We start from the raw sequence: 21,429 nt of genomic DNA, 5'->3' as shown, positions 1-21,429 counted from the left end.
TTTTTTTAAAAAAAAATCCCAGGCAATAAATATTTGTTTTTCCTCTAATGGTTTATCATGGGAGTCTACAGCAACCAATGCACCTTTAAAGTCAGCCTCAAGTGGCCATTTAAAGAACTGCACTTTTGTTTTTTAGCAATTTCAGTTTGGCTTTTTTTTCGGTTTTTTCTCCTTTGATCAGCTCCATCACCTAGTGGGGGTGGGGGGTCATAGTTTGGTCCCACCTTCACTGTTGTGATTGGTGTGGGGGTAGGGACAGGCTTAGGGCGTCGGGGGGTTCCCTGGGGGCATCTTCCTTGGGGGGGCTCAACCCGGGGTAGCGGTCATGGCCAATTAGGGGCTCTGTTGGCTCTTAGGTGACGGTTTCCTCGTGGCTGCGTGCAGCGGGGCTAGGGGAGGGTCTGTGCTGACGGACGTGGGTTACTGACCTAGTAGCCTGGCTGCCCCTGGGTGGGTCCGGGATGGGCGTGAGGTTCTGGGGGCGCTCCGTCTCTGGGGTGGGGCCCTGGCCGGGCCTCGGGGGCTTGGGTCCTGGTTGGTGTGTTGCCGGGGTTGTGGGCGGGTGGGTGTGTCGGGGCCCAGCCCTGGTGCAGGGTGCCGCCGATGCGTCGAGCCACCTGGGGGGCTCTTCAACTGGTGGGGCAGGTTGTCACATCTTGCAGGAGCTTTCCTCTCCTCAGGAACTCTCTGCAGGGGGAGCTGGCCCCAGGGAGGGGTTACCTGCCCCTCCCTTCCTTCCCTCCCCATCTCCAGCTGCCTCCCTCTTCCCGCTCCACCACATCCACCCACACATGCAGGGCCTTGGAGTAGGGGTATGTCACCAGGGTGCAGAGGAGGCTACCCCCCCCCGTCCCCTTCTGGCTGCCTCTGCCTCAATTTTATCCCACAACTTAGACATTCACATTACTCACACTCTCATTACACATACATATAGGATCTTGGGGGTGGGCACGATACACGGAATCCAAATTACTATCAGGGTGTACACCTCACCCCTGGCGTCGTCGCCCACCTTTCAATTTTAAATACACGTAGACATTGAGGGCTAGCAGGAGGGACCATGCGCTTACCTGCTGCTCTCTGGCAGGTAGCTCCATGCCCTCCTGGGTTTTAAATGCACCTTAGAACACACATGCATCGACACTACAATGAGCAGGCGGAGGGAGGTTTGGAGTCTTCTCTCACCCCCGTTCTCTGCAGCCTGCTGGAGCGGGGGGCTAGGAGGAGGAGTTGGCCGTCCGACTGGGGTCTGGAGTGTGGGGCCTCCCTGCTGCTGCGGAGTCGGGGCGGTCTGCTTCTCCCCACCACAGGGAAAAGGGTAACACCACCTGGGTCTGGGTGCAGTTCCCCCCTCCAGGGGCAAGGGTACCTAGACCCGGTTTGTAGAGTACGCTTGGGGAGTGTGATCGTGTGTACAGCGTCTCTTTATGTCTGTCTCCACGTCGGTTGAGTGTGGAGTGAGTGCATATGAGAGCATGAGGGTGGGAATGGATGTTTGTATATGTGTGTGCCTGTATGTCTGTGTCTATATGTCAGGTTGGGTATCAGACGCCACCTCTCTGGGGACATCTCAGGCCCTCCAAGGTTTGGAGGCCTATCTCCCCCACCACCACTTCCCCTGCCAGTGGCGGACTCCCTCAGACGTCGGTGCGTTGGTGGTTCTTTGTGTCCGGGGATGGGCGTCCAGGTACACACCGGCTCACTCCTTGGCGACCGCTTATCGGGGCCTGGAGCCTATCGAAATTTTAAACAAATATCCTCATTTGTGGCTCTCATTTTTCTTAGAAACAAAAATTAGGTAAAAAAAAATCTGGTAATTGTTTGTTTTTACATTCATCAGGTCCCAATCAGCCCAAATATCAAATATAATTAAAAATGCATGCCGTGGAAGAGTTCGGGTCTTAGGAGGTTAACTCACTTTAACACTACTATATTAGTGAGGAATTGTGGGCAGAATTTCCTATACTTTGATAACAAGGTGGAAGACTGTAGTGGCATTTTGTAATTGAGGCTTTTGTTTGTTGTTGCTCCAATGGGGAAAAAAAATCTAGCTGAAAATGTTCTGTTTATTTGACCTGTGGGTTCGGATTTCATGGCTCAGTTCCTTGGAAAAGAATGATGCATCGGTAATTGCTTATCAAGGAAGTCATAGCCCAGCCCTTTCTGAATGGGCCTTGTTAATGGCTTTCAGCAAGGAAGAGTCAATCAGTGGTTTGCCATTAGAGGATAATAATACCCCCATTTCCTCTGCTTTGATGCTCTCCAAATTACCTTGATTTTTTTCCCCCAACCTCTTTCAAATCCACACTGAGAGAGTGACATGAGCAGGAGGGGTTATTAAGCCTAAATCCCCACCACATTGAGAGGTTGCAAGGTTCATCCATAATTCATGCAGGAAGACGGAGAACAGATTGAATTGTCACAACTCCGGCCAGTACAGATGGAGAGAACGAGAGAGGAATGAGCTGTTCTCCTTTTTCTCAGCGTCCAGATCAGGAATACAAAGGACGCGATTAGCGGGCAGAGAGGGTCAAACTCCTGGCTTCAAGTCCACTCTGTTAAAGAATGTAGCTAATCTTCATTTAACTTAAACTAGCTCTTTCCAGTCTGTGTATACTCTGTCTGTGCCTGTCAAATTTGGGGGTTATAGGAGATTAGAGTAGCTTAGAAATGAGGATTTGTTCATCGTGTGTGTCAGAGGTTAAAAAAGGGAGCATCAACTGACGTTTGAAATAAGAAGGGATCATGGGGCAGTTTAAGGTCAGGAAGAGGTGATCAAAATTTCAGTCACAAATTTCAGTGTTTATCAACTGAAAAGAAAACCTTTACTCTCACTTCTGTACTGACCAGCTTTTTTTCACTGTTTAGCTGGTTGAGTTGGGTCGAGAGGCTTTAGATGACTAACTATTGTACAATCGTACGTGGTTAGAAAACAAAGCAGGGCAAACCTGGGGGGGGGGGGGGGGGGGGGGGGGGGCACATGCAGAAGTCTTTTTTTTCATTCCTTGCCTTCATTGGTCACCATCATATGCATTTGAAATAAATAATGCATAAATAAATAAACATGACAGGAACTGACTGTCAACAAAGTGCATTCTTTCTAATATATAGCAACTGGCGATTCATCTGACTGCTTAAGGATATCAAATTCTATTCAGTCCAAGTCTCACATGGAGCATTTGCCATCTCAAGTCAAGGTGTGAGAAATCAATCTGTGATGGCTACTGTATGCATCTTTAACATACAGTCTATGGTGACATGAACTCAAATGTATAAAACTGACTGGTTCTTATATAATGCCCTTCTAATCTAGCTGAGCACTCAAAGGACTCTATAGCCTACACCGTGCCTCATTCACACACAAGCACATTTTTCAATGCTCAATTCACACTCTGATGGATGCATAGTAGAGCAACTTGGCATTAGTATCTTGCCCAAGGATATTTAGCATGCACGTTGGAGCAGCCAGGAATCAAAACTCCAGCCTTCCAATTAGTAGAGGACCTCCTGAGCTACAGCCACCCAAAAATGATGCTTGAGTGTTTAAAAAAATTACTTAAAAATCAGTACATTTAATTATTTATGCATTTATTGTATGCTATTGTTAAGAGATTTTCTACATTATACAATATAACCAAATCTCTATAATACAATATAATCAAGTGTGCCTTATATTCTGTGTGTTCATATGTTTTCACATAACCAAGCTTATTGTTAAAAGAGAACATAATGCATTCCTTACCTCAGTGTGTGATGTCAGATAAGCATGATATACTTCTGCATCGTTATTTTCAGTGTATGTGTGCAAGGTCAGATAAGCTGAGATAATGCCTGACCTCTCCCCTTTCTGTTAAAAGAGGAAGTACTATGTAACTTACTTTCACTATAAATAAAGAACCAAGCCTGCGCTCAGTGTGTGTGTCTTCTCAGAGGCATTCACACCCGTGCGCACGCTTTCTAATACTCTCTGAGTCGGTCTACAGTGTCTCATTTCTCTTACTTGTGTTTGAACAAATGTCTACCCCTGACATTTATATGCAGTGGAAGTTGTTGATTGAATATGATCTGCCTTAAGTGAAAACAGAAAAAAATGGTGTACCCAGCTTAACAATAAAATTCTGACAAAAAGAAATGTTGTAAAGAGGGAGAAAAAAAGTCAAAGCAGATACCATAAAACATATAAAAAGAGCAGACGTGTAGCTCAATGTGGAGCTACACAGGTCACACAGTTGTTTGGCACTGTTTTTTGTTTTTTACCCCCGAAAAATTATGTAAATTGCATGGCACAATTTTAATGACTAAATTGCAAAAATATGGCTTATGTAGCAAATGTGATACTAATTAAAACATATATATGCAGATTAAAATTTAATATATTATTATATATTCTGTCTAAAGGTTCAACAAAAACTCCATTATCAAGAAATTAAAGATTTCTGGCAGTTATTTTATTGTTCTGGTTTTAAAGGGCTAAAGAAGACTGTAAAATACAGGCAATGTGCTCTCATTTTAGTTTGATTAGACCAAAACAGTTAAATATGAGATCATACAGGATATTTGATGAACACAGAGTGGCAAGATCTCATCACATCTCATCTAATTTCATCTCATGCGGCTTCATAAAGTGATCTGGGATCATGTTTCTTGATTGTGGTTGCTGTAATTGGTAAAACAAAAAAGAAAAAAAAAAACCTGTCACCTTCTGCATGAGCTCAACTAGAATAGTGGAATATCTCATTACCAGGCCAGGCTCAATCATCATTTGTGTTAATTAATGAAAATTGATGAGGGACTGACTTTGTTCATAGTGCATTAATTATGTACATTGACTTCCTCTGTCTGCAAATGCAGCACTAAGAAAAAAGGATAAATGGAAGAAAGAATACGGGAAGAGTTTGCAAAGGAAATCACTAAAATAGCAGCAGCCCTGTGTTTCTATTGTTTGATTGATAGAATTAACAGGACTTTAAAAGGACAAAAACACAGTACATGTTGGAAAGCAGAAGCAGGTAAAAATGATACCATGAAATAGTGTAACAGTACACATGAAGTCACCCTACATGTTAACGCTATGCATTTTTTTTCCTTTTCATCTGCCATTTCACACTTTTACGAAACCATGAAAATGACCTGAACCCTGCCCCAGGCTTTAGTCATTTTCTATGTATTACATGACATGTGAACATGAAATATGCCTGAAGTGACTTTCTATTTATAGCCATTCCAGTGATACAGAATAAAAAAATCCTTCACTACTGTCACTACTGGTCTTTAGTTTCCATTGTCTTTGAAGAACATCATAACATGAGTCCTAAAGGCTGCGCTCCCGTTTTAGTGGGACTTTCCAGTTTGTTTGCTGGGTGAGATCAGCAGGCAGGACATAAGAGGGTCACTGTGAGAAAAAGAAATTGCTGTGTTTATCAAAAAGAAGAATTGAAATGGCTCTTGATGTTTTATCTTTTGTTTTATGTTTTATTGCATACCTGATTATTAAAACACAGTCAAACATGAGCAACTGGGGTTTCCCACCAAGCCGTGGTTTATAAAGTGTAGCAGGTTTTACAGAGCAGGAAACCACTGGAAAATTGCTAATTAGCCTTTCAAAACAAAAGCATCAATCCAGTCAATAAGAATTAAGCTAATTGTTTACTGCTCTGCTACATTCATATCTACTGTATTGAAAAGACCTACTGACTCCGATTGCTATACTTTTGTTAACCTCGATGACCAATTAAATATAATACTCGTAAACTTAAAAAAGAAATACAAAGAAAATATTTCTACATATCGCAGCGATTCATAAAGACAGCAGAGTCTGGACGAAATGTCAGAAGAAAGCTTAGCCAATTTGGGTCTTTCAGAAATGCAAGGTGGAACATTTTCTGTGTGCCTTCCTGCTGTGTAATTCTACACCGCACACGGAGAGTCTTCACACTGTGCAATTTGGTGGATTTTTTTTAACACCAGTCAACCCCCATTTTCCAGCTTGCAGGAACAATTGTTCAACAGCTTCAGGTTAAAAAGGTTAAAAAAAAAGGTTAAAAAAAAAACGAGACTTTTGAGGCAGTAGACGTTTCCTCAAGCTGCTCTACCATCTATGTCTTTCCACTAAAAACTATGACTTTTGTAGAGAAAAGCACCATTTGTGCTCAAGCTTGAAAGACTCCTGACATAAATGCTCATTAAATGTCTGGTCACATTCATATCTGCTGCTTACAAACTAAAGATGTGATTCAATGTCAGATATAAAATGCCTGTGTCCACGTTTCACACAGGAAACTACAAAGGCACAAGAAGCCATCTACATAACCGTTTTCAGATCCCACAATGTGACCTTTAATGTAGTGTTGTGAGTGCATCATTGAGAGATGGAATGAACTAGAAAGAGAAATATGGCTTTCTGTCGCTGAAATCATGAAACTGGTTTGACATTCAAGACAGAGTATAATAGAAGAGAAAGGATTCATTTGATATAATCTTCAAATGCCACCATTCGTCGCTCTTTGAAAGTTAGTTTTTGTCGTTAGACCAAAGTGAAAGCGTTTCGTAAGTCGTGTGCTTTTATTTTGAAACTCTCACCCGGATGTCCCGGCTGGTGGGGTATTAGAGTTAGCTTAAAAGCAGCTCGCTCCTCGAGTCAGAGCGAAAGTTGTCTCCGCTTGGAAAAGTGGTGAGACGGGACCCTCCTGTTCGCACCGCCGTTGCTTCGCGCGCTTTCTCCCGCAGAGATGAGGCGGAAGGAGAAGAGGCTGCTGCAGTTCGCCGGGCTGCTCATAGCGGCTCTGTTATTCCTCCCTAACGTCGGGTTGTGGTCTTTGTACAGGGACCGAGTGTTTGACAACTCTCTCTACACAGTGGATGCACCGATACAGGTAAGAGAAGCTCGGCTTTAACGCTCCCCGTGTCACGCAGGGGTGCTAAGACTTTAAAGGCAGTCTTAAAAAACATACATGCATCGTGTTTCCTCACTGTGTCCACTTGTTCTCGGTTTAAAAGACAAGCAGGGAGACGGTATAGCCTCGGTTTATTCTCGTTGAGACTGGGACATCTGAAACAAAGAACACACTCTCATACAGGAGACTTTTAAACTACAGAAAACGCGTAAGAATTCACTTCAAGTAAGGAAAATATGTAATCCAATCTTCCGTATATGTTGTAAAATCAGGATCAGGTTCAGGATAATGTAGTGAGACGTGAAACACAGTGTAGCACAGTGTTGCTTAAGGTAGCCGTCATTCACTCAAAATAGTAAGACGTGCAGTAGAATTTGCAGAAGAGTGAGATTACAAAGCAACCCTCGCCTTACTTTAAAGCCTTGTAAAGTGTGGACAGAGCGTAGCTTCAGTAGACTGGTTGAGAAAGGGAAATCTGAAACAGAGAAAATATTCATATAGGCGACTTTAAAAGTGGGAAATATGAAAAAAAGAAAACTAGAAAACTATTGAGAATATCCACAAGACACATTCTTTTACCACTATCTAAAAAAGAAACATAGAATAAAGAAACCCATGTGTTCCCAGGTTCAGAACCATGGAGAGCGTACAAGCGTTGCTCAGGTTCAGCACCATGGACAGAGCCAAGGCACCTAAAGGATCGCAAGACAAAGTTTGTTGGGTGTTAGGACGATTTCAGCACTATTGCTTTATTTCAACACATTAAACAATGAGATGTGTAACAGTCTGGCATTCAAAGTTAATCATCTTCACTGTCTGGATATTGATTGTTTTTCTGTGCTTAGCTTGGTTTTAGTGTAGTGGAACTGAGAGTTTTCTTTATGATGAACAAATGTAGATGCTTTCATTGTGGGATTATACGTGCTTCAGCATGAGCTTCCTGGCAGTCAGCTTTGAATCCCTCATTATTGATTAATATTAAGGAACTAATTTGTTGGCATGTCATGTGAAGAATAATAAGGAGCATCTACCAGATCGTAAAATTATATTCATGACTATTCTTTCTGATTGGTGAAAGTGCTTTGTCTTTTAAAACCATGATGATCCTGGTTGCTGTAGTGTCTGTACTGTACTCTATTTAAAAGAAAATGCAATATTTATTTTACTAAGGCTTCCACACCTGAGAGGCAGGGTACAAAAATAAAATAAAATAATAAAGGTATGCGGCTGGCGTGAGGCATCTGCTTGACATTTCAGGCACTTCCATTACAATTCAGCATTGTTGTAAAGTTATAAACATGGAGGATGTTGTAAATTTAAAAACTGTTTTTCACTCTTATTTGACATTGAGGTGCCTTTATTTGAGAATCATATGTAGAAGGCATGTATCGAGTGAAGAGCACAGCAACACTGGCTTCCTGCCCGTCAGTCATTGGCAAACGCTTCGATGCGCCTCACCTCTAATAAGAGAGACAAGACGAATGTTTATGCAGCAAGCTTCCAGTAGTGTCAAGGAGGTTCTCTTTTTCTTTCTTGTAAATTATAAAATGAAAACAGAGGAAGGCTGCTAATGCTCATACTGCTGACAGGCTTTTGGAATTTAAAATCAGTCCAATGAAATTTTTGGCTCTAATTAATTTTCTCTTGATTGGTAGTCCTTTAAGTGAGAAGAAGTGGCTGTCATAAAAAAAGCTTCAACATTGCAAATTCATTTAAAACTTTTTCATAGTATTTAGACTCAACATATCCAGCGTCTCTGTACATAATACTTTGACAAAACCATTCATTCCTTGATGTGTGAGAAGAAAAGCCACATGTTCAGCGTCAAATTTACACTGAACGCATGAAATGTTTTTTTTTTTTCTTTAACATTCCCTCAGTGATGAAGATATATCAGCTCAGTTTCTCTGAGGGATTAAACAACATTCAAAACCATGAAGTAAAAATGACCACTTAAGCATGATTTATGTGTAGATTTGTGGAAATCCAGCCTGCGTTAATGTTTTTGATGTTTTTGCATTCAGTCATCAGTGTAAGGTGCCCAATCACAGCTTTCCTGTTATTGATGCTTGCATTAATTTCTGTTCCATTCCCACTGTTGCAATGGAGTAGATGAGAGCCAGTGATTAGAATTGATCATCTACTGCCTGACGTATTCAGTTCCCTTTGACTGAACAGAGAAATCTACCTCTTGGGCTGTAGCCAGTGCCAATTATGAAAATTTGAAGTTCACATAGTAGATGTAAAACTGAGCAAGTTCCCCCCCTTTTTTTTTTTAGCATTAAAAACACTTGTTTACTGTCTGGCTCTAAAAAGAGTTTGGCCTGTCTGCATATTTTCCCCTTCATAAGAACTCTGACTGGTGTGAATTTTATAACTCATCCACCTGGATGCTGCAGTGCGGGCTGTGGCTCATTTTACCGATAGCCGTCCCGATACATGAATGAATAAACTGGATGTTTCTGCCACGTCTGTGCTGTTGGTACCTGTTGAAGCCTTTTAATGTACTTATCTGTCTCATATTATAGTCAAAGAAATCTGAGCTTCAGTTTTACTCAATGAAAATTTATTATTTTATTAGTTTGCAAAAATGATCAGTAGGTCATCTGCATTGTGCCTATGCGTTTTGTAGATGCAGCATGACTTTTGTCTTCACAAAACAACATGTCAGGGGCAAAACTGCTAATTCAAAACTAGTGGGTGATCTCACAGTAGCACAGTCCATTTTATATAGTGCCTATGACAGAAAAGGCTTCCTTTCCATTTTTCAATTTAACAGCTAAACAGTAGGGGAAATATTAGGGCTACTGAAGATTAAAATAATAATAATAACATGAGTTATAACCCTGAATTTTAGAGATTCAAGTTGTAAACTTATGAAAATAATTACTTAAGAAAAAAAATTGAGTTTTTATTTTTCACTCAAGGATTCATATGCTGAACTTAGTAAATACGGCTTTTACTTAGTAACCTCCCAGTGACTGAACACAGAGAGCCAGACCCCTATTTCAATAAGGAGAGATCACGTGGAAGAATTGAACATTATTGATTGAGATAGAGGAATTAATGTATTTGGCGATTAGACTCCAATAACCCATCTTGGAAGAACAAAATTGCAATGTGCGTTTGCATATGTAACGCAATCTGTACTTACGCCAAACCTTTAATGCGTGGAAATCAGGACTGTTGACCTTGGGCAGTTCACTAGGTGTCGGTGTCATCAATTTCACCCCGATGTTTAACCCAGAATCACAGTTTCTCTAAAAATAGGTTACAAGAAATCAAATGTATCCCAAATACCTGTATCCTGTCAGAGGCTAGTTTCGTAAAGGAGATTGGTAGTAGCTGCTCCACCACAGGAACAATAAGGCTTCCAGCACACAATGGACACCACACTTACTTAACATAAACACATTTATTAGACACAATTTTAAATAATAAACCCCTTTTTTTTTTTTTGTAGTGTCTTTCCACTCAGTGTCATAAGAAAAATAAAATAAATAAATAAAAACAAATATGTATCCTTTAAGGTCCTTTGGCCAAAAGAAAATCACCTGAGCTCAGGGAAAAATAAAGCGCATCGTTGGGGCCCTTTGAATTGTTCCTACCGCTCTGTTGGAACGGTGTAGCATCCAATAATAGCATCCAGCAAGCAGCAACGACCATCTATTTGCCAGGACGGTTCGGCAGAGTCATCAGATGAGGACTTCCACAAGGCAGTTCATCCAGTAGGATCCAGGGCACCAAAAGGGCAAACAAACCAGCCAGAGGAGTTCGTGTAATGGCGAATGCTGTCGGACTCAGCTCCGCTTCACGTTTGTAACTGCTACAAGACTTTTTCCCGAATTTCCAGCTCGTAGAGGGCACGAGAGCAGCATGCGCCTCATCGGACGAACGGAAGGAAAAACTCTGTAGCTGGACTAGAGAGTGGCTATGCGCACGGCACAGTGGTGCGTTCAGTGACCACAAATAATCAGAAATCCCATACTCAAACAATGATCTGGGTTACACTTACATAAGATTTTCTGGAGGAGGACAGACATTTGTTTAGAATTCTTAAAGATGTCGAAGCAAGCTCCTTTAAGTAATTACTTTGGTGTTCCTCCACCTCCAACGGATGCGCACATGCGGACCACTTATGTGCACCCCTGTATATAAACATCCATGACACCTTTCATGTTTCTACACCTTATAACGGCAATACAAAATGAAATATATTAATCACACGTTCTGTACATAAATATTCCGTACATAAATATCAATAGTGTGCTTTCCTAATCGTGTCTCCGTGGGAAAAAAAAAGAAAAAAAAAGAATTTAATTTAAGGGATCTCCAAAAGTTGATTCTGTTCATCTGGACGTAGCGTTTTGTGGGAGAAACGTTTCGTCACTCATTCACGTGACTTCTTCAGTCTCAGCTGACTGCAGGTTTCCCCAACCTTAGAAACAGTACATTTGCATAATGACTGAAACCAGCCCACTGAGGAACAATGGGCTGGGAGGTCAGTTCCTTAATCTTAATTATGCAAATTCTCATGACCATTGATCAACAACCACTGATCAATGGCCATGAGTACCATTCACAGAGAGTTGGGGAATGGCTGCAATCACAGCATTGTAATTTAAGGGAATTCCTGACTTATAAAATATATTCATCTAAGGAAAATGTAATATGCAACTATGTAAGCAACAAGTTAATGGGGAATATTTGTGCATTAATATAGTGTGGTAAAAACCAGCTACGTCAAATCTCCAAGTCAAAGCCCTATATTCCACATAAAGACCTTGAAAAGCTTATCCGTGCCTTCATTACTTCGAGACTGGTCTATTGCAATTCTCTGTACATGGGCCTCCAATTCTCTCTCTCCTCCAGCATTTGCAATTAGTTCAAAATGCCACAGCACGCCTCTTAACTGGTGCCCAGTTACCCAGCAGACCTTCTCGACGTGTATAGCCCCAAGAGAATGCTCAGATCCTCTAACCAACTGCTCTTAGTGCAACAAAGGCCCCGACGAAAGACTAGAGGGGACCGAGCTTTCGCACCCAAACTCTGGAATAATCTTCCTATCAATGTCCGCATATCAGATTCCATTCAGTCGTTTAAATCATGCTTAAAAACTCACCTGTTCCAGCTAGCTTTTGATGCAAATTAGTTTGGACTTCCACCTGGTCTCCAGTTGTGCTATGTAACTGTAACTATAATTGTTTTTAACTTGTTTTGTTGCCTTTGTTTTAATCTGCTTTGCTACCTTGTGTGAAGCACTTTGATGGACACTGTCCTTTTAAAATGTGCTATAGAAATAAAATATTGATTGATATTGATTTGCAATTTTTATGTAATTTAGGTATATGAATCTCTTTGTGGTGGTTTTTGTCAAAATGTATTTCCTCTGTAAAAAAAAAAAAAAAAAAAAAAAAAAAAAAAAAAATCATATCATGCTGCGAGAACATCAACATCAGAACAATAATGCTGTCTGATTTACTCACTTGTGCTGCGTTCATGTCATGTGGGATTGAAGTTAGAGATGGAAAAGCTTGTCATTTGCCACTTAGATGAATTTACAACATCAGGAAACTTAAGAGGTTTGTGCAGTTATAGATTTGGTAGTGTGAATGTTAAACAACACCCTGAATACGCAGGGAGGCGCATAAAGTGTTAATTTTGCATTTAATTCCCTTCATCAGGGATTTTAGTTAATATGAGCTGTCTTATTGTTTTTCTTTTTATGCATTTGATGTATTGGAGCTCAGAAAAATCTGAGTCATCGATCACGCTCGCTGTTGTGAATTAGGAAGCCAGTTTACTCCCACTTGACATAAAGTGCCATTATTTCTGTATCATGTGTACTGAAAGGCATGGACTGAGCGAAAAGGAGGGAGACAAACGGGTTAGGCTGCCAGCACATCATCATCCAACCCTAACATTTATCTTATTTTAACCTCTAATGGCACAGAAACTCCTTTACACTGTTGGAAACCGGCTGCAAACATTCATCTTGTCTTCTGTTTGTTTCTTGTAAACTTTTAATAGCTAAAGACAAATGGAACAAAAAACAAATAAGGGCAAAAGGAAGGAACAATATGTGTGTCTGTGCTCGGCGTCTGAGTGCTCCCTGTGGGCTGTTATGGCTTCACTGAAGTAGATAAAAATCAATACTCTAATCCCATTCAGGCTTTTCCCACATAAGTCTTGTTAGAGACGTTTGTAGCTGATATTTTCTTCCCCTTGTTGGTTTCTGTCTGCTTCACTTGTCGACTACACATCGCTTAAACCATCAGAATGAGATCAGAGTGTATTCAATACAAAAAGGGTGAGCCACATTCTCATTCATAACCAATCTGTCCCACGGATGTATTAGTTATAACAGGATATAAATGAACAACATTTACATTTATTGTTTTTTTTTCTTAGATGGATTTACCCAGGGAGCCGGACATAGAAGGCTTTTCTGGTGCTATGTCCTCATTTGCACTTTTTCATATCCACATTTTTGCATTTCTGCTTGACCCTCAGTCATGAAACCGTAAAGAGTAACAAAACATCATTTGGGAATTCTCAAACCACTACCCGGACCCAGGACTCATTTCCACAATTTATGTGTAGATTCAGTCACAGCTATAATATCTCAAACTGGTACAATTAAAGCCAACAGTCTTTCCACAGCTTTGCACCACCAAGGTTAAGGATTTCCACTTAAGGAGCATGCCTTACATTTGATTTACACTGAACAGAAAATTACTGACATGCTTACTGTGGGTCTTCTTCCCTTATTTTTATCTCTTAGTCAGTTCGTAACCTCTCAAACCCTTGCTTATTATTCGCTTGAAAATATCCCAGAATTTTGTCAATAACAACCGAAAGTAAAAATGTAAGGTAAAAAATGGACAACCTTGGGCTCTGTCACTGAAAGACACTTGGGGAAGCTGAGGCACACTGATGTGACTTAACCTAAAAATTCTCAACACTGACTCTGAAAACATTTTTTTTTTTGCGATATGTTGATTTTTATTCCCTATAGATTTGGTTGTCAATGCAGTAATATGTAGCCTGTTCTTATTTACTAGTTTAGTAGTGAAGAGTGGGCAGGAAAGAGGGGAAGAGAGAGCGGGAGAGGGTATGTAGCAAAGGGCTGCTACATTTCAGCCATGTAACATGTGGTCTCCTGCTTCATCAGTGACCTAAACTGATACATGAGAACCTGAGTGGTTTTCAAGGAGAATGAGGCAAACTCTTCCAAACTGGGATGTAAGCAATATGTTTAAATGCAATATGAATGCAGTGTGAACGAATGCTCTGTGTTTGAACCGTCAGCCCTACTTTCACCGAGCGCTGAATAAGACTAATCACTTAATGCGACTGAAAGCTTTGGCTGCACCTGTTGTTCCGCACTTCAGCACTTTGTCTATGCTTTGTTGCGTAGCGTTGAATTTTCATTTTATTACTATGCTGAAAAAGTTTTATTCTGAAAAGAAACAAAAAAATCCACTGTTTGATTTAAAAACAAAATGGCCTTGAGATAACTGTACTCACCAGTGTGGCTAAATGCCTTTCAGCAGCACAGTGACAGCTCTTTCTATTAAACCAATTGATTTGCTCCTCTTAACCATACCGAGCATTGATCGCTGTAGTGAAGGAAGGAACAACCTGTCTCTGTGTTCTCTGCTCAAAAAAGAGAACCCAGCATGACTGTGGCCCTGCAAATCAGCCTAAGTCGATGCTTCTAATGGGGCAGATAGAGAGCATGTGGGATTAGGGAAGCCAGTGCAAATCACATCTGTTTCTTTAGTTAGTGGCAGCAAAGCTGAAAGGCAACATGCAAAGCAAAGTTACTCATCTGTAGTACGAGTTCTGCTGACGGGGTGATATTTAGGATGGTGTGGAATGGAGGACTGCAGGGTTGCCACTGCAGCTGATGGTCATCTAACGTTGAGCTTCATAACCAAAGACACAGAGGTTCAGTTTATTGTGACATTTTAATTGAACCTGAGCTCAGTCATTACTGCAGATGTGCTATGCATCCATGAAAATAATTTTCTTTCTTTATCAGTGTAACACTTCGCGTATTTCAGGAAAGTTGATGCATGTGTCATTCCTTATTTATTGCTGAATTATTGCTTGTTTCCTCTGTGATATGAAACATCACAGATTCCAGTTTGTAGTGAGAACGGAGTTACGGACTCACCTCAGTGATTATTTAAGCTTTAATGTAGTGGAAATTCTTCAGTTGTTGTTGAACATTCATTTGTTTTCTCACCTGGAGGCAAACATGCTCACCATTTTAGTGTACTTCTGAAGCTTAGTGCTGTTCTGTGCTTGGGGGCTGATACTGGGGCCTTTCTGCCAGCTTTGCCTCTGGCTATAGATGTGACAGGAAGCTGCTCTTTGAGCTTGCAGGACCAGAAATTCTGTGCGGTGACCATTAAGTACTGCTTCTTTGCTGCTTTCGTCTCCCTCAGACATTTTAATAAGGAGCTTATATGAACAGCTGATGTGAATTCACACAACAACCAGTGAAGGCTGCAATCCCAGCATTTCCAGCATATTATGCAGGGTGTATTTTTGTGGTATTTGTCTTGTAGTTTTTCAAAAACTAACGGGTTTTGAAATAACCGAAACCATTGGAAATAAATACAGTTTAGTTCATCCTGTTAAAAATAACAAACGACATTAAATTATCTTTTATTGTTTGTACCTTATATCACCCGGAGATGATGTTTCTTGTGATTTGGATTTACATATATAAAACTGAATTGATTACTCATTGAATTACTTTTAACCACTGTTTTGTAAAGTAGTGGTTAGCCTTGCCATCCCACTACACCAAGATCAAGGGTTTGAATCCAGAGCGGGCTAGTGGATACCTTTTTGTGTACAGTTTTTATATTCTTTCTGTGCCTATGTGGGTTCTCTCTAGTTATGTCTCATGTTAGGCCTCAGTTACACAGGCCTAGATGACCTGCTGGCAATCTCTGGTTGTTAGGGAAAAATGTGTCTAATCCTTGGTGAGTGATTGGTGGCTGTCCCTGGGTGGAACTGGTTACAAAAAGGGTGCTAGACCAAAAATGTTGTTGTGAAGTTGTCGCTAGCAGATTGTCAAAGTCACCTGTGGTTTGCATTGAAGTTGGTGAAACTTGAAAAAGTGTGATACAAACTGGGAAGAGAACATTTACCTTCAGAGTAATAGTGGTACCTTTTTGGTTCTAGTAGTAAGGCACCACTTTTACTTTGAAGGTGAACAGACTCCAGGTTCATAGGTTAACTTATAGTTTTAAATTGGTTGTAGGTATAAATGTGAGTGTGAATGACTGTGTGTCTCTATGTGTTGGCCTTGGTTTCAGCTCCAGCTACCCTGCAGCCATGAAAGGGCCAAACGGCTAAGAAAAAATGACAAGACTGCAAAGCACCAGACTGATCACACTGAAGTCCCATTAATACAATAGAACCTCACAGTTAGAGTGACTTGTCTAGCTTAGTTCAGTGGATGGCAGCTACTGTAATGCATCTCGATTTATTTAGATTTTTGCTGATTCTGAAGTCGAAGAGCCAAAAAAACCTGCAGCGTTGATTTGGCCCAGAGTTCCATCTGCTTACAGCAGAATGGAAGCAAGCACTGGAACAAGCAAATACCTTTTAGCAGTAGTTTATGCATAAAATATATTAACTTGCTCAGTAGTATTAAGAGCAGTTTAAAATCAGATATCTGAAATGTTTACCAGCTGGATCTGTCAGCAGCTTACATTAACATCCTTTAAGCTGTGTGGGGAAAACACTGCATTCAGCTCTTTGGTGATATCAGAACAGTTTTAAACTGTTTCTTAATGAGGGCTATGGAAGTTCTTTTTCTGTGTACAAATATCCAGCTGACGTTGTATCTTAGTTTGAATCTCCTAGTGTGTCCTTTTTCTGTTCTTTGTTGCATTGTAATATGAAACATGAGCCGATACAAACTCTACACACTGAAATAAGTAGTAGACAATACAGGCAGACTCCTGTGGTGATTGGAAATGTAATTCTACAATGAGTCTGTTGTTTTAAGGCTTTCTTACAGCCTACAGTATGTCCATTTAGCCACGATAATATTTGTGAGATAAGGCTCTGATAATGAGAAAAATAACTGTTCTTTGCAAACGAAGCCATCGACTGAAGCACTTTTTGAAAGAGTAAAGTAAGTCCCTGCCAATCTTTCCATGTTACTTTTGGGAAAAACAACAAACCTTTGTCTACATTCCACATATTTTCATCTTTGATTTCTCTCTGATTTGACCAAAGAAAGGAGCACAAGGCTTTATTTGGTCTTCATGTTGCTTGGTGGGAGCAGCAGGCGGTCCAAAAAAATTCTGTAAGACCAGTGTTTGCGTCGTAATCCATCAATATCTGAGCAGAAAGTTTGAAACCACAGGAAGCAGAGAACTCCAGGAGTTCTGGCCTCTCTGTGGTCCTCTGCCTGCTCTCTCCATCTCAGCAGGACTTTGGATAATGACTCCTTTTGGGAGATAATGGACTGTGCAGTGGCCTTGCTGAGCTCCTCTGCAAGGGGAGTTTGGAGTGCCTCGCTGCAGGGATCACTGTCGGGAGGTCCTCTGCCTCAAGCTCATGTCTAGCTCAGATGAGACAGAGAGCAGAAGCCTTGAAGGATTTGCATGTGAGTCACAATGAGGTTAATCAGCCAGAAGCATAGTCTAGATCTTTTGCAACTTACCTGAAATAGCAGAGTACGATTTTGTAACTATGGCTCTCAGGACTCAAGTAACATAACAGTATTACTCAGTGGATACCTGAAGTGTTGCTCAAAGTGTTGTTTAAAAGCTGTGAGTTTTGTAGAGTGTGTTAGCTGGCAAAGAAAAAAACAAGCACAAAGATACTTTATACACAGAATCACGACCCATTAATTACCTTTGGTACTTCTGATTGTACAGTTCTACGATTGTAAGATGGAAATGGATTTTTAAGTGAATAGAGAAGTTGCGCTTTCTTAGAAGATGGAAAAAGTGATTTTGACCCTCTAGCTCAGATCAACTTGTCTGTCAAATGCCTAAATATGATGGAGGAGAAGAAGAGGGTAAAGCAAAACATGAAAAGCAGGTAATTGTATCAAATGAGGGGAGTATTGACCTCGCACATTGAATTGCCAGCACTGTTTTTTATCAGATGCACTGCTCAGCTGGTAATACTTTATTTTTCTTAATGCCAGACAAAAACAGTCCGATAGCGTTTATCTGTCTTTCATTTTCCCGCTGACTGTTTGTTTAGAACAGATCAGAAAGTGGTAGAAAATCAGCAAACAATCTGTTTTCAAGTTGGAGGAAGAACATTTTTTGAGCAAGTCCAAGAGACTCTGGTAATGATGGTAATCTTGAGCCATCTTATGAAAAAGGAAGCATAAAGCTTATAATAAAACTAGGAACCACTTTTGATATTTATAATCTTTATTACTAGAGGGACATGAAAATACCTGAAAGCCTGAATATAGCCTGAAGTTTGTGACATTGGAGGAGGCCATTTTTGTCATGGTCCTGGGTCGTTGACCCAGCGTTTTGTGTTTTGTGATTGTTTTCCTCTGTTCTAGTTATTCTGTGCCCTCCCCCCTTGTGTCTGGTTCGGGTTCTAGATTTCCTGTTTTGTTCTGAAAGTCTGTGTCTGTTGTCATTGTGTTCAGCTTGTCTCCTCCGGTCCTCATGTGTATTAGGTTCAGCTGTTCTTCCCTCCTGTGTGTGATTACCTGATTACCTTGTGTGTATGTATATTTAGTGGGTGTCGGTCTGTGTTCATTGTCGGCTCGTCTGCATTTATCCGTGTATCGCTGTGTTCTATGGTGTTCCTGTCTCTGCGTCTCTCTGCCCATCGCCCCTTTTGTATGGTCTCAGGTTTGTCAGTTAGTTCTCCCAGTTTAGGTTTCTTCAGTTGTTTTGTCATACCTCACTGCCTGTTTCTGCCACTACCACTTTGTAAATAAACATCATTCGTATCATCAGTCACTGCTGCATTTTGGGTCCTCCTTTTCCTCCACACCACACGGCTCACTCCACCAGCCGTGACAATTTTCCCCCGAACTCAAAGGTTTAACCTCAGTTCACACACGATTGTACTAGTCTTTCTGACTCGTCTTTTTCTTTCTTTCTTTTTTTACTTTTGCACAAAAAACTGAAAATGGTAACAATATAAATTGCCCTCTGGGAGGAAGTCGGTTATATTTTTTTGGATAGATAGCAACTACAGCATGAAAACATTCATCTTGCACCTAATATTTGCTGCTTACAAAGTATTTTTCCCATGTTTGTGGGTAAACATTATTCAAGTTCATAATTTCTTAATATTCCTCTAAACTGTATGCATTTGTGACAGGGAACAAAGATGGAGGAAGCTGGTTCTGAGTCATTCAAACACAGTCACAGAGTTAAGTGTCTCTGATGGTGAAGTCAGACAAAAACTCACTTCCCTTCCATTTCTATGTTTAGCGGGGCTAGACATACGCTTGGAGTTGTATATTGATTTGCCTCCTTCCTGTGCTTTTTGTGCAGCTGGGTTTGATCGCAGGGCTCTCCAGTGTCTAGCCAGAGGTAGGAAGGTGAGATTGAGGTCTCGCTCAGGGACTGCTTGTTTATGTTCTTGTTTTATATAATAACAAAATAACCAGCTGCAGGAAGACCTTTAAAGCTATACTTTTTGATACTGGTTTCTCCTAAACATAGTAGCTGGAAGTCGTTATGTTGTCTTTTACAACTGAGATGTATTATATGTATGTTTGCCTTTCTAACTAATTTAAACAATAAAGCACAATGTATATTTCCAAAACGAATGAATGCTATCATGAAGTATGAAATATATTTCAGAATGCTTGTTCAGGACAAATACATCCACTGTGGGAACCAGACTGTGAATTTTTAAGAGTAAATAAAGTAAAATAAGTGGCTGTTGGGTGTTGTGGACGTTTTCCATTAAATAAAGCCTGCAGACGAGCGGTGAGCAGTAGCTAAGACTCATTAATCAAAACACAAAGAAGAGAAAAACCAAGCTTGGTGGAGAGCCTGCATGACCGCGGGGCAGACGGTCAGCAGAGTCTTCCTGAGCCTAACATGGTTCTCAGTTAAATACCTTCTCCAGGAACAAAAGGCAGTACACAGCTGTTTCACACCTTAAGGTTCACACTCCCTTGCTACCTCCCAGAGTCCTCAAAGAGACAAAAGACTCTTCCTGGGGAGTGGTCTGCTTCCCCCAACTTCCTTACTACACCCCCACCATTTGTCTTGCAGTATGAGTGTGAAATATGTTTAAATCCAGTAGCACCAAGGCATCATACAATAAAATAATGTGATTAATACATAAATAAAATAAATTCCTATACATGGGCTTTAGAAAACTTACCTCCAGCAAACCAGACTATGTTTCTCTAGACTGAATGCCTATCATTTGTTAACTTCTGGTACAGTCACTGTATATGTGGCTTAAGTCTTCATGTTCTGTGTGCTGATCATTGTTGACAAATATATAACTTAAATCAAAAAAAGAAAAATCATCATCAGATTATATGGATTAGTTTGCGTTTCAACACTTTTATTTATTTATTCCCGCTCAGGCCGACATTCCAATATTTAACCAAGCTCACAGCTTCCAATACCAAAACTCTTACCCCTTTTCCTGCTGATTCGGTTTCAGTAGACATGTTCTTTATGTTCTTACACAGATCTCTGTAGTGATGTAGTGTGTCTGTCTGACTAACACATTGATTAGTTATCATCCTACAACACTGGCCAGCAGCAGTGATGATGGTGAACTTCTGCCCTGGACATTCAACTTTAGATCCATTTATTTTCAGCACAGATTTCTATTTAAAGCAAACTTGGAAACACGAGAGACACAGTCAACAGCCAGAGAAGTAGTTTTCAATTACATTAGGCATTTTTTCAATGGTGCGACAAAAAAAATATCTTAGGTCGCACCAGTGCCACCAACTGTTTGAGTAACGAAAAAAAAGTCTCTGCAACTCTCAAAGTCTCCGTGTGGTCAACAACAGCCACACATTATGCCCCTATTGTGGTGTAAACCAATCAGAGATAATCAGGGGCGGGACCTCTCTGATTGGTCATGGTCCAGATATTCATGTAGTGCGTCTGTACATTTGAAAGTGCAGGCGGATAGAGAATTCAAATTCAAATTCAAATTTTATTTGTCACACACACGCAACCATACACAGTATGACATGGGGGTGAGTAGCTTGAATAAAGCGATATCGATTCATTAAATCCTGAATCGACTTTTAAATATAAATGTATTTTGCCAGAATCTCAGGTTAAAGCTCATAAAACAATTTCAACGACCACCAAACAGCAAATGAGAGCAGATAAATGGATTCCACACAAAGATGTAAACACAGAGCGTGGACCTGATGCATCGGAATCAGCTTTCTCACTCAACGGCACGTAGACGGACACGGTGTCGGGGCTGAAAGCTGACAGCTCACTGATTCTGATGCACCAGGTCCGCGCTGTGTGTACGTCTTTTTTGCGTTAGATTCTGCGCTGCAGGGTTTGTCTCTCTC

The 21,429-nt window shown here is 40.7% G+C and overlaps 1 protein-coding gene across 1 annotated transcript in view; it reads left to right on the top strand.

Annotated features, from left to right (window-relative positions):
- Positions 1–6,667: 6,667 nt before the first annotated feature.
- Positions 6,668–21,429, top strand: part of LOC308386636 (polypeptide N-acetylgalactosaminyltransferase 10-like) — a 99,149-nt gene continuing 84,387 nt past the window's right edge. The window contains exon 1 of the mRNA XM_080866317.1: positions 6,668–6,872. Coding sequence (XP_080722443.1) covers positions 6,729–6,872 — 144 coding nt within the window. The 5' untranslated portion in view covers positions 6,668–6,728. The remainder of the gene's footprint in view (positions 6,873–21,429) is intronic.

This window comes from Rhamphochromis sp. 'chilingali' (assembly GCF_963969265.1).
Source record: "Rhamphochromis sp. 'chilingali' genome assembly, chromosome: 19".
NCBI lineage: Eukaryota > Metazoa > Chordata > Actinopteri > Cichliformes > Cichlidae > Rhamphochromis > Rhamphochromis sp. 'chilingali'.
This window is presented reverse-complemented; position numbering and strand designations above follow the sequence as displayed.